The sequence below is a fragment of the Pristis pectinata genome, chromosome X (assembly GCF_009764475.1).
Source record: "Pristis pectinata isolate sPriPec2 chromosome X, sPriPec2.1.pri, whole genome shotgun sequence".
Taxonomy (NCBI): domain Eukaryota; kingdom Metazoa; phylum Chordata; class Chondrichthyes; order Rhinopristiformes; family Pristidae; genus Pristis; species Pristis pectinata.
Genome location: NC_067450.1, coordinates 8,115,174 through 8,129,002, shown reverse-complemented (window position 1 = coordinate 8,129,002; position 13,829 = coordinate 8,115,174). Strand labels below are relative to the sequence as shown.

Below are 13,829 nucleotides of genomic sequence, written 5' to 3'. Positions count from 1 at the left end.
TTTTTTTATGGAAAATGCACATCAAACCTCTGTACCCTGGTTGTTACCTGGTCTGTATCATGCCTAATTAACAGCAGCTAATGGCAAGTAAACATTGTCCTGGGTAGAAGTATTTGCATTGCTACTTTAGTCAGTCAGGGTTTTATTAAATTGCCATTCACTGCAAAATCATTCGGGTTACTTGGCCCTTTATTTTACCCAGTATGCTAGATATTATAGCATTCTTTATATTCTTTTGTATCATGTTATCTTTCAGGGTGCAGGAAAAAGTATTTGAAATTCTTAGAACAAATCAGAAAAGACAACAGAGAGGTGAACTTGTTCTAGTGACCCTACATTCAAACCAGTATGCAAATGTGCGCAAAAAATCAAGCTGTTCCAATTGTGTTTGCATCAAACTTGGTCCGATTACCAAACTAATCTTGCGCATAAGCAACCTCGTGAAGTAAGCAACATGAAGTAAAAGGATCAGTTGTGGTTGGATCATCCTGAGCCACTGACTCCTCATCAACCTCCATCAGTGTTGTATCATTGTATTCGTCACCAGATATGCCTTGTTGGGTGGCAAAAGTTCACTGCCAAGTTGTGTTCAGACTTCTATTTTCTCATGCTCTACCCAATGGCTGGTAAAAACTCCCCAACAGAGGGAGCAAGAGAACTTGCTTTGTTCTTGAATGTGAGCCTTCTGAATGGGGGTTTGACATTGCTGGAGCTAATGAACTGTTCTGAATGACGTAAAAAGATGTATCCAAAGACCCTAAAACTCTACAGCAGTAACTGGATTCTATGACAGGATTTCTAACAACGGGTTTCTTTAAAAGTAGATATTATGAAATTACGACATGAGTAGTACAAGTTCAGAGTGAAGCACGTGAACTACAAACTTAACGAGAGAGCAAAATAGGATCTGGTTGAGAACAGGGGATGGAAAAAAGCTGAACCAATGAGCCAGCTTGCGTGCAATTAACCAACCAGTCAAGCTGGTGCGCAGAATGCATATTGTTCGCAACAAGTCAGCCAAACTGATGCAGATTGCTCGCAACAAACCAGCCAAGCTAATGGCCAATGAGCATGCAAGCAGACCAGCCAGCCACCTGCAGCCAGAAGAGCAGCCAACTTGCGAGCAGTGGCTCCCGTTCATCAGCAGCAATGTTTCCAGCTGCTAATTGGTTAATAAAATGGGCCACTGAGATCTCCTGATTGCAGGCAAAGGAGAGTAGCGGAGAAGTTGCTTATTAATGACATGCATTGAAGCGTTTGTTATCTTCCCATTTCAAAGTAGCCAGTTAATGCAAATATGTTTTGTAGTCTGCAGGTTCAAAGTGCTGTAGATTTGATCAATGAATTTTAAAATAAAATCTGATTTGAATTTGTTTGAGCTATGGCAGTTGAGGTCAGTGTGTTGCAATAGCACATGAACAAAAAAAAATTGAGCACTTGAAACTGTCTGAAACATCTGGAGGCAAAAAAAGCTCCCACAAATGCTGGAAATGCACATTGGGTCCGTAGGCTAACTTTTGGGTGTAACTCTTCAGAACAGCTTTTGTGAATTCTGTACTCAGAGGGAGGGGTGTTTTGTAGGCCAATGGACTGTCATATTTTAGGCATCTAATATCAGCATCATGTAATCCATAGTGAGGTATAGGGGCAGGTTAAATGTGAAACAAAGCTTTCTACACTCTAGCTAAACAATATTTCAGCTGCTGCTTCACTGAAGCACCTCCTATTGCAGTGGTGCGACATTTTTCTCTTACACCAGCTGTCGAGTGACCTCTGAGCAAGATTGATATTAATGGTGCTTTCAAGCAGTTTTGTGCTGTGGGTTTGAATGCAATAGGAAACAGGTTGTGACTGTCCAAACTTGGGATTGATCTTGTTTAATCAACAGCCAAAAGAGTGGGGGCAATTTTATTCCATCAGTTTGAGTTGATTAACTCGTAGGAAATTTCAAGTTCCCATTTGTAAGGAAAATGGAGAATTTTCTGTTTTGGATATCAAATATTTGAATTGTTGGGCATAGTGCATTTAGATGCAGAGTAAAGCTCCTTCTACTCTGCTTTGGTAGTGTATATCAGCCTCAACCTGAACATTGGATAAGCCCAAATTTCAATTCTACCAGGTATTCTTTTCATAAGATTCATAAATTGATGCAGAATTAAGAACAGTTTTTCCAAGCCCTCCAGGGCTGGGATTTCGATGCCCAGAGATCCTTGCAGACGGTCTTGGATATCTTACAAGCTGTATTGCTAAACTGTCAACGATATTAGATTAGGGATTTTTGGAGCACAGCCATCTAATGTGTAGGCTATCCAGGTATCTTTTTGCCTTTTGTCAGCTACTGCAAACTGGGAAATGGAGACAGCTTTCGACAATGCTTCTCAAATAAAATTGTCATTCGGGATACAGCCTGATGTCTCCTTCAATTATCTGAAGGAATAGCGAAGGAATACAGGCTGGATCTGTATCCAATGGAAAGGGTTACGTCAAGTTAGCTTTTCTTTCAGAAGCTGACTGGCCTGCTGTGAATTTCCAGCATTTTCTGTTTTAACCTTTTTGACTGAATGTTCCTCTTTTTTAGAATGGTGACACAAGCAGCAGTTGATCAGAAAATAGGAGTTGTTTCATTGAGAGCCATTATAAAACAGATGGTCATCTTTGCATTAGTCATCCAAATGATAGGCGTACTTTGCTTGCACTACAGTCACATGTTCTGTTTCCTTATTTTAAGTTGCCATTGCTCTTTTAACCAGCCCACACTTTTTTTTGTGAAAGCCATGATTGCAACACTTAACTATTATCACTGTTATGCACTTTAGTAGCTTCATCCATTTTGTGATTTTTTTTTTTTCCCCTCTTGTGTACTATCCATTCTAAATGCCTTGTACGTGGAGTATTCCTTGGGATTCCAGAAAAGTAAGGCAAGAGTGATGTAAACTGTGGAGATCCTGTAAGAAGGCCTGGAGGCCTTGCAATCTCATTGTCAAGGGGAAGAATAGAACAGCGATTGAGATGATACCATGCTTGAATCCTAATATTTCCTTTGTAGATGGAATTTTATTGGAAGCCTAAGGAAAATAATTCCTTCAATTTCAAACCTGAGTGTAAAATCGAAATTGTTGCCTTTCAATAAGCTTTTGGAATTTCTACCATTTTAGAACCTTCCAAACAGCTCACCTAGGCAGAACTCCACGGTCCACAAATCACCCAGTTACCTTGTGGATGCCCGTATGAATGGTCAGCTCTGTGGTCGTCATCTGAATGATGCATATTGCCCGCCGTTCACGACAGATAAAGTCGTCAGCCCCACAGGCCAGGTTATCCTTTGATTTGGTTAAGTCCTGCTGTCCTGAAGTTGAATGGGTTTTAATGTACGGACTAAATTACCTGCAGGAGTCCTGACGTTGGTGAAATTGTGTTGAAAATTCTAAAATTCAGGTGACTTTTGTGTTTGGGTGCCAGCATGTAAAACTTGAACAGAGGGGCTTGGCCTTCTGGGCATCTTATAGGATCTCAATAATGTAAGAAAATAGCTTCTTCGTATCCAGGTAGCAGTGCATTTTATGTAATGCATATCCCTATTAATGAGGCAGAAACCAGCAAAAGTGTAACAGCATGGAAATGAAAATACATTGTTATCTAATAAATGTGCTAATTATTAAACACAAGGAATAATTATGATTCCCTTAACTCCAATCTACAGTGTTCAGCATGATTATTATGGCTACTATTTTGACCAACTGTGTATTCATGACTTTTAGTAAACCCCCAGACTGGTCTAAGCAAGTGGAGTAAGTATCTCTTTTTATTTACTCTTTATGAATATTCTCTCTTAACTTGTTAAAATGTGCTGTGCGTGGCAGTGAACGCAACATATTATACTGCATTGAAGAAAAGGAGTGAGGAATCTCTGGAGCCTTTCAGTTTATTCCATGAATGAGAGAGAGGTTATAATGTCAAAGTGCAGTGAGAATTTTGGCCTGTCCCTCAAGTGGAATAAAATGGGCGCTCCATTATTCCTGTTTTGTGTTTTGAGCTGATCTGAACTTAGAGAAATCTTTAAAAATGTATTTTTAATGGGGATTATTAAAAATGCAAAAGATTGGTTTTGTTTTAAACACATTGATCACCACCATACCACCCCTACCACATCTCCTGCCTCCCACAAACTGAACATCTCGAGCCGGAATTGTATTTTTTACTCTTGAATTGCCTTAGCCCATAATGCTGCCAAATTCACCACAGAGTTATGGAATTGGGGTGTATATTGGACTCCAGATGTAGCAAATATAAATTGTTTGCTAAATTTGATGCCAGCCTATCAACTACTTTCTCCAGGTCTATTCAATCATCCACAAATGTAGCATTTCCACTGCAAATGAATTTTGGGATGAGACTGAATTCATATAAGAAAATATTGCCTCACAACTGAGTTTAGTTAATGTCTTCATGTTTCCCATTACATAATATTAAAAAAACAAGGCACTATTTTATCCTGTTGGATTATTTCAGGGGTAATAATTACCTATAAAAGTACAATAATCTGCAGTGAAGAGCAAATGTGCATAAATTAAGTGCTGTAAACTATTAAAGATATCTGGTGGAGAGTGAATTGTATTAAGAGTATAAAATAAGTCAGGGCATCCCACCCCCACCTAACTTAAAAGACACGTGATGTATTTTGAACTTGGATCTTTGGTTCTATGTATTAGAATAGATTTCTATTTTTAATAGAATTCGAGGAGCTAGAGTGAAGCATCATTAATGAACTGGGTTTTCGAAAGTACCACGTACAACCAATATTTGGCTGAGATGCTGGCGAGAGTAACTTGTGCAATGCATAGAGATTTATAATCTCTTAAAAATCAGAGTAATATTGTTTCCCATTATAGGGATATGGATGGTCCACGATGTTGTGCTGACCTTTTAACCTACTCCAAGATCAATCTAACCATTCCCTCCCACATACTCCTTCAATTTTCTAACATCCATGTACCCATCTAAGAGTCTCTTAGATGTCCCTAATGTATCTGCCTCTACTAGCATTCTAGTAAATCTCCTCTGCACCCTTTCTGAAGCTTCCACATCCTTCCTATAATGAGGTGACCAGAACTGAACACAATGCTCCAAGTATGGTCTAACCAGGGTTTTATAGAGCTGCAACATTACCTCATGGCTCTTGAACTCAATCCCCCAACTAATGAAGGTCAACACGCCATATGCTTTCTTAACAACCCTATCAATTTGCGTGGTAACTTTGAGGGATCTATGGACTTGGACCCCAAGATCATTCTGTTCCTCCACACTGCTAAGACCCCTGCCGTTAACCTTGTATTCTGCCTTCAAATTTGACCTTCCAATGTGAATCACTTCACACGTTTCTGGATTGAACTCCATCGGCCACTTCTCAGCCCAGCTTTGCATCCTATCAATGTCCCATTGTAACCTACGACAACCTTCTACACTATCCACAACACCACCAACCTTGGTGTCGTCTGCAAACTTACTGACCCACCCTTCCGCATCCTCATCCAAGTCACTTATGAAAATCGCAAAGAGCAGGGGTCCCAGAACAGATCCTGACGGGACACCACTGGTCACTGACCTCCAGATGGAATACGCTCCATCTACAACCACCCTCTGTCTTCTTTGGGTGAGCCAATTCTGAATCCACACAGCCAAGTTTCCCTGGGTCCCATGCCTCCTGACTTTCTGAATGAGCCTTCCATGAGGAACCTTATCAAATGCCTTACTAAAATCCATGTACACCACATCCACTGCTCTACCCTCATCAATGTGTTTTGTCACATCCTCAAAGAATTCAATCCGTCTCATGAGGCACGACCTGCCCCTCTCAAAAGCATGTTGACTATCCCTAATCAGGCCATTCTTCTTCAAATGCTCTTAAGTCCTGTCCCTAAGAATCTTTTCTGATAATTTGTCCACGACTGAAGTAAGACTCACTGGTCTATAATTCCCAGGGTTATCCCTACTCCCTTTCTTAAACAAAGGAACAACATTTTCCACCCTCCAAACATCTGGCACTACTCCTGTGGCCAGTGAGGATGCAAAGGTCATCGCCAAGGACTCAGAAATCTCTTCCCTCGCTTCCTATAGTATCCTGGGATATATCCCATCTGTGCCCAGGGACTTATTTATCCTTATGTTTTTCAGAAGTTCCAGCACATCCTCCTCCTGTTTTATGCTTTCCTCACAAATGTTAAGGTCTCTCTCACAGGTGAATACTGAAGCAAAGTATTTATTTCCCCTACCTCCTCTGACTCCAGGCACATGTTTCCCCTTTTATCCCTGATTGGTCCTACCTTCACTCTAGTTATCCTCCTGTTCTTCACATACGAGTAGAATGCCTTGGGGTTTTCCTTAATCCTACTCGCCAAGGCCTTCTCATGCCCCCTTCTCGCTCTCCTAAGTCCATTCTTAAGCTCCTTCCTGGCTACCTTGTAACTCCCTAGAGCCCTGTCTGATCCTTGCTTTCTAAATCTTAAGTAAGCTTCTTTCTTCCTCTTCACTAGATATTCCACATCTCTTGTCAACTATGGTTCCTTCACCCTACCATCCTTTTCCTGCCTCAATAGGACAAACCTATCCAGAACCCCATGCAAGTGATCTCTAAACAACCTCCACATTTCCATTGTGTATTTCCCTGAGTACGTCTGCTCCCAATTTACACTCCCAAGTTCCTGCCTAATAGCATTATAAGACCCCCTCCCCCAATTAAATACTTTCCCACACTGTCTACTCCTATCCCTCTCCAAGGCTATGGTAAAGGTCAGGGAATTGTGGTCACTGTCTCCGAAATGCTCACCCACCAAGAGATCTGACACCTGACTAGGTTCATTGCCTAGTCCTAGATCCAGAATGGCCTCTCCTCTGGTTGACTTGTCTACATACTGTGTCAGGAATCCTTCCTGGACACACCTAACAAATTCTGCCCCATCCAAACCTTTTGCACTAGGAGGTGCCTATCAATATTAGGGAAGTTGAAATCACCTATGACAACAACAACTGTTATTTTTGCATCTTTCCAAAATCTGCCTCCTGATCCTCAGCGTCTCTGCTGCTATTGGGGTGTCTGTAGCATACTCCCAATAGAGTGATCGCTCCCTTCCTGTTTCTGACTTCCACCCACACTGACTCGGTAGACGATCCCTCCAGGATTATCTTCCCTTTCTACAGCTGTGATACTATCCCTGATCAGCAAAGCCACTCCCCCACTTTTTTTGACCTCCCTCCCTGTCCCTTTTGAAACATCTAAACCCCAGAATATCCAGCAGCCACTCCTGCCCTTGTGACAGCCAAGTCTCTGTAATGGCTACAACATCGTAGTTCCATGTACTGACAGATGCTCTAAGTTCATCAGCCTTGTTCCTGATACTTCTCGCATGAAAATAGACAACACTTCAACCATCCAACTGATTTGCAATTTTGCCCAACCAAATGCCCATCCTTGCTCGCAGTGTCTCTACGTGCTGAATCAACCTGTATACCAACTGCCCCAACATCTGACCCTATCACTCGGGTTCCCATCCCCCTATAAAACTAGTTTAAACCCTCTGCACAGCTCTAGCAAACCTGCCTGCAAGAATAGTGGTCCCCCTCTGGTTCAGGTGTAACCTGTCCCTTTTGTACAAGTCGTACCTTCCACAGAAGAGATCCCAATGATCCACAAATTTGAAACCCTGCCCCCTGCACCAATTTCTCGGCCACACGTTCATCCGCTAAATCAACCTATTCTTGCCCTCACTGGCACGTGGCACAGGCAGCAGTCCAGACATTACTACCCTTGAGGTCCTGCTTTTCAGCTTCCTACCTAGCTCCCTATATTCCCTCTTCAGGACCTTGTCCTTTTTCCTACCTATGTCATTGGTACCAAGGTGTACCGCGACTTCTGGCTGCTCACCCTCCCCCTTTAGAATGCCGTGGACCCGAACTGAGACGTCCCTGACCCTGGAAAAAACTTAGGAGTTGATTTCAGTCAGTCAGTACTCAAATGGCACATGCCAGGAGCCTGAGCACCGATTAATTAGGTTGCATTCCGCCAAGAATCTTGGCTCCTCAACTTGAGTCACTTTCTGAACCAAGGGTGCAATAAGAGGTGAATTCCATGAGTGAAATGAGTGGCTACCTTGACATAAAGGCATCATTTGGTTGTGACTTCAAAGAGCCTCAGGACGGTCTCCTGGGTCTTCAACTACTCCATTAACAATCTTCTCTTTGACATAAAGTTAGAGGTGAAGATGTCCATTGTGGAAGATGATTGTGCAGGTGTTCAATCTGCAACTATTTGGATAATGGGGCAGCCCAAGGCTGTATACTGCAATACAGAGAAAATGTACAAACTTGAGCTGATAATTGGCAAGTAACATAGGTATCTCACACATGCCAGCCAATGATCATCTCGAAGAATAAGTCTACACTTGGCAAAGTCCCCAACTGCCAGCGTGCTAGAGGTTCACAATTCACGAGAAAACTAGTGAGACCGGCCCCACGCGCTGCAAAGCAGGGTCAGAGTTGGGGAAATCTGTAGCAAGCGAGTCGCAGTCGAACTCTCCAAGGACTTTCCATCATCTATGAGAGCATAAATTGGGGAATGGTGGGTTAATGAGGTCAGCCCTGTTGACGCTTGAGCTCCAAACCATCCAGCATAAAGCAGTCTTCTGGATTGGCATCTTAGCGACCACCTTTACACATTCACTCCCTCTGCCAATGGTGCACTGTAACTACCATGGATATCATTGATAAAATTCAGAGCAGCAACTCCCAACAGTAACACATTTGAAATGTATGGCATCTACTGTTTGGAAGGGCAGGAATAACAGGGCTATGGAAACATCACCAGCAAATTCCCTTCCGAGTCCTTGCACTATCCTGTCTTGGAAATGTACTACCATTCTTTCATTGTCAAAATCCTCACAGCAAGACTTTCACCAGTTAGACTGCAATGGTCCAAAGTGGCTGAGGGCCACCACCTTGGGCAATTGGGGACTGTCAATAAATTTGGGCAGTGGGTCCCCCCCCCCCCCCCAATCTGTCAGTTGAGAACAAGAAATGCAAGATACTTTATATTCTCCATGTAACAAGATCCACTTTGAGATGCTGCCTCTGGCTAGAATGGGTCAGGGAAGTTACTATCAGAAAAGATCATGATCTTTGGTGATGAGTAGATAATTTGGGAATCAATCCTTCATTGATCTGGAAATGAAAGTGTTATCAATTCCAATACACACATTCAATCACTGCACCATATGCTTTGATTTTAAAACACGATGTTAGAATTAAAGTGCATTACCTGTTAGACTATACCTGTGCATTGTTTAAAAGGTTTGGTTTTAAAACTGCTTTAAAATTTGTTTCAAGGTTAACTTCAGAATACCTGAATAAGTTGACAGTAATTACTGAATTTGTACTGTTGACAATTTAGGATCATTGGAAAGTATGTCAGAAAAGAATAATTTAGCCAGTCCATGTGTCTGAAAAATGTGTCTTGAGGTTTTTACTTAAATTCTTCAATTCACTGACGCTACTTGGGGGGGGGGGGTGGGTGGTGAATGTCTCTACTGACCCTTTGGGCAGTATGTTCCACACATCACTGTCCTCTCTGAATAAATAGTTTTGTTTTCTCCTCCACAGATACACATTTACCGGCATTTATACATTTGAATCTCTTGTAAAAATGATTGCAAGGGGATTCTGCATAGATAGCTTTACGTTTCTACGAGATCCATGGAACTGGCTGGATTTCAGTGTAATAATGATGGCGTAAGTAATTTTTAATCTGTAGGTTCTTCGCGATTTTAGAAAATATTGTATTCCAATGGCTCAAATGTGTAACCAATGATGTTTTGATTTGCATGGAACTTCCGAGTATTTTAAGCAGTCATCTATATTTTAACTTCCATTTAATTTTTAATTGCTTGACAAAGCAATGTTTGTCAGCCTTAATTTACAGTAAAGTAAATTTCCTGTACCTCCAAGTTTAAGGGCTGCAGATAACGATGAATATCCCTACATAAAGTTTGCTGAGATGGCAATAATGATTCTTGAAGTTTTCAAAGCTGACTCCTACTAGTATTGACGCTAGTTCTGTTATGTGGATCTAATTTTGCTCGACAGGATTTCTTTTGAACTAAACTGGACTTGGGAGCCTAGAGGTGGTCATGAAGGTGTAAAGGTTATAATATTTAATACAAATGAAAGGTGTTTAGCAACCTGACCAATGTTTAAGCCACACAGATATGGTGATACAGGCGATGTCGCTACTCAGCAATCTGAGTCTGGTGTTACTGCAGATCTCGTGTGGTTCATTGCCGACAGATGACATAACATTTATTTGTTGATCCTTATCTATTGATAACTCTGTTCCTTTCTGTTCAATATATTTGCTTGTGAAATTATCTGCCTGTAATCCCCAATAATTCAAATTGCTAAACACCTTTTAAACAGAAAATGAATTGTCGATGTGCCTTATTCAAACATCTGATATTGTGGAGATAATGTAAGCAGTTTTTAGCAAAAGAATAATCACAATTGTTAACCCTTTGAGTGCTGATCTGAAATATTGCACCATGCAGGATATTAACTTATTCTTGTCCACAAGAATGATCCTTTGCTTTACTAAGGGAAATTAAAACTAATTTTGAAAATAACTTTTGTGTGGAAATGGATGCTATAAGCACAGGTATCAACTTCTATTCACATCGGTCACAAGTTTCTGCATCAAACTTGTTCTGGTTACATTTGCTTGGCTTGTTTAATCCAAGGACTAGCCAGTGATTAGCCCTTGACTTATCTAACACCCTGTCGATACTTTGTGTCATAAAAGCACCTTGCTTTGAATTCCTACTCTTTCCCATTCCTTCGCTGTGTATGATAACTTCACTGAAGGAACTTTAAGAGGTGGAGACAATTAGTCACTAATGGACTTGCAGAAATAGAATTTTGCAGTTCCAAGTAATGTGGAAGAAAATCAATTGGGTTGAGCTGAAGTTGAATATAGATAAAACAGCTTCTACAGCGTTTAGTAGTCTGAGCAGAACTTGAACTGAGTTTGAGAGTCGCCGGATATGTTATTTGTCAATGGTACTTTAAGGCCTATTCTTGAGTTTCCTTTTAGACAAAGAATTTTAATATGGCAACGAAAAGGGCAAATTCAATGTCAAAGGGAAGAACAACATATTTTGACCTAGCGTATTAACCGAGTCACGTATGACTGCACACAGTTGGTCTAAAAGGAATGACTTGCCACGATAGCCCTAATTTTTAAACTCTTGGGCCTTACCCGCCTCCTGCCCAAACTGAGAGGCCGTCGCTAACTGATGAGGGTTCGTTCAGTATTTTAGATGGCAGGAGACCACTTTGCCTGAAAATAGACTATTTAAAGGGTTAACGCTGAAACTGCATTCATAGTCCTCGCTGATGTCTCTGATCCCTTGGTTGGGAGAGATGGGACTGGAGAGTGCTGTGGTTGAAAGGAGGGAGAATGGAGCAAGGGGGAAGTAAGGTGGCTTTGTGGAGTTAGAGCACTCCTGCTCCACCCAGCTTGTAAGGAAAGCAAAAAAAATAAAAAAAAAAATCTGGCTGTATCGTTCTCTCGCTGCTGGATTGTTTGGCACAGAAGCCCCAACATCAGAACACAGGCAGCTTGTTAAAATTGTAACTGAGCTTTGGTGTTGTATTGTTTTGCCCAGTGACAAGTCTATAACAAATGATTATTTGGTGGAATGATGCATTACTGTTGAAAATCTGTGATTATAATATCTAGAATATAACAGACATTTTACTAACTTGCACTGTCTTTACAAAGATGTGTTACAGCAGTTGGTCACTACTCAGTAAGAAAGAAAATGGAAGAAAAGGTTTCCTCTAAGTGCTATTTCTAGTAAGAATATGCTTTTGTGTCTGATTTCATTGTAATTAACCAGGGAATCTTACCCCTATTTATAGGTTTGCATATTTATTAATGAATTAAGTAGCAATTGGGCAGAATGCATTGTTGGTGGCAGTAAATTTGGAACTTTTGAAGTGTAATGATGCAGCTTAGAGGAAGAGTGACTGTACCTGGATAAACATGGGGGGGGGGGGGGGGGGGGGGGGGGGGGGGGGGGGGGGGGGGGGGGGGGGGGGGGGGGGGGGGGGGGGGGGGGGGGGGGGGGGGGGGGGGGGGGGGGGGGGGGGGGGGGGGGGGGGGGGGGGGGGGGGGGGGGGGGGGGGGGGGGGGGGGGGGGGGGGAAGCCTCGCTCAGGTATTTGAGTTGTGACAGCAAGTCTGATAGGAAAAAAATTATTATTTGCGGAACACAATTAGCTGGCGTCACTGCTATTTAGGGCTATAGATTTTGTTTGTACAACCAAAAAAATGGTGGTGTACTGTTGGAAATCGGGTTAACCAAGAGAGGAGCCATTTTGCATACATTTCTGATGGCCTTGCCTGTTGGGAAAGCTGCTGTCTAATTTTTTTCTTCTTTGGAGGACTTTCATGCTGCTAAAAAAAAGTGCAAGGGAGAATGAAAATCCTCCAAGTGATGTTGCTACCAGTCCGATTCAGCTGCAGTGAGATCTTCAACCTTGCTGGTCTTAGAAATGGGGCTATTTAAATGGTAATGCTCAAAATGCATTCTTTGTCTTTGCTGCGATCTCTGATCTCTTGTGACCACAGATCCAATCTTTGACTGCTTTGCCCATGGAGGGCAGGTGGTTTCACTCCGCTTCCTGGCCTCTGGATCTTTGTCGTTGCTTTTCTTTGCCACATCTCGCAATTTGCTGCTCATTGCTACGTGAGGGAGGGAGGTCTTCCAAACTCCAGAGTCAAGAAGATGAGACTTCATCAACTTTTCCTTTAACCCACAGGAGCAGGCATAGTGGGTATGAGGGTTCCCCAAAAGGCCGATGCTTGGAGACAGGACTCGTCTCGTTGCAGAGACCTTCCTGACTACCTTCTACGAGGAGTGCTTGTCTGTTGTCCTGGAGAGTTTCCATGGCCCCACTGGCAAAGAGTGTCTTCTTTGGACACCTTTTCATTGGCCTGTCCAGGCTCCTCTGGACCTCTCTTCTACTCCCTTCCTCCCCACTCCTCAAAAACAAAATCATCTAATTATTTTTCTTTTGGAGGATTTTCATTCTCCCTTGCACTTCTTAGCAGCGTAAAATCTTCCAAATGATGTTGATACAAGTCTGACAGGGAAATTCAGCTGCAGTGAGATCTTCAATCTTGCTGGCCTGAGAAAAGGAGCTCTCTAAAGGGTCTCTCTAAAGGGTAATGCTCAAAATGCATTCTTTGTCCTTGCTGAGATCTCTGATCTCTTGTGACCACTCTGCTTCCCACCCCCATCACTTTTGGGATCCATTCATTCAGTAACAATGTTCCCCTGGAACTGGAAATGTTGTTTGTGGTACGTCCCTTAAGGAGCTGGCTTCCGTAATTGTACCTGCTGTGTAACATGCCGAGCACTGCAAGAACGTGCAATACGTCAATTGGGAGCGCAGTGCTGAAACTGACGATGTCAGTTCTAGTGTCGGTTCGCACAGGGAAACCTGACAGCACTGTTCCGTGTCCCTTGCGATTGAAGTTCTCGCTTGTGATGCGACGAAAACAGTTGGTGTGACCCACGCTGCTGTTTTATCACCAGAGGATTGGTGTGGAGCAATTTCGAAGTCCATAACTTGATGTGGCTCTCATTATGACCCAAAAGGGCCATGTATCCTGTTCTGAACCTCAGCATTTTTTTTCAGTTTAGCTGATGAATTCAGCCAAGCAACTTTGTGTGATTAACATCTTTTGACAATGATTTCTTAAGGTGAAGAGTAACTGCAAAG

General features: G+C 42.3%; 1 protein-coding gene across 8 annotated transcripts in view; it reads left to right on the top strand.

Moving 5' to 3' along the window:
• Positions 1–13,829, top strand: part of LOC127567034 (sodium channel protein type 8 subunit alpha-like) — a 208,713-nt gene that overhangs the window by 46,153 nt on the left and 148,731 nt on the right. For 7 of the 8 annotated variants that reach the window (XM_052009671.1, XM_052009666.1, XM_052009675.1 and 4 more), the window contains exons 5-6: positions 3,700–3,788; positions 9,649–9,777. In XM_052009671.1, the coding sequence (XP_051865631.1) occupies positions 3,700–3,788; positions 9,649–9,777 (218 nt within the window). The remainder of the gene's footprint in view (positions 1–3,699; positions 3,789–9,648; positions 9,778–13,829) is intronic. The other variant, XM_052009672.1, reaches the window with a different exon arrangement.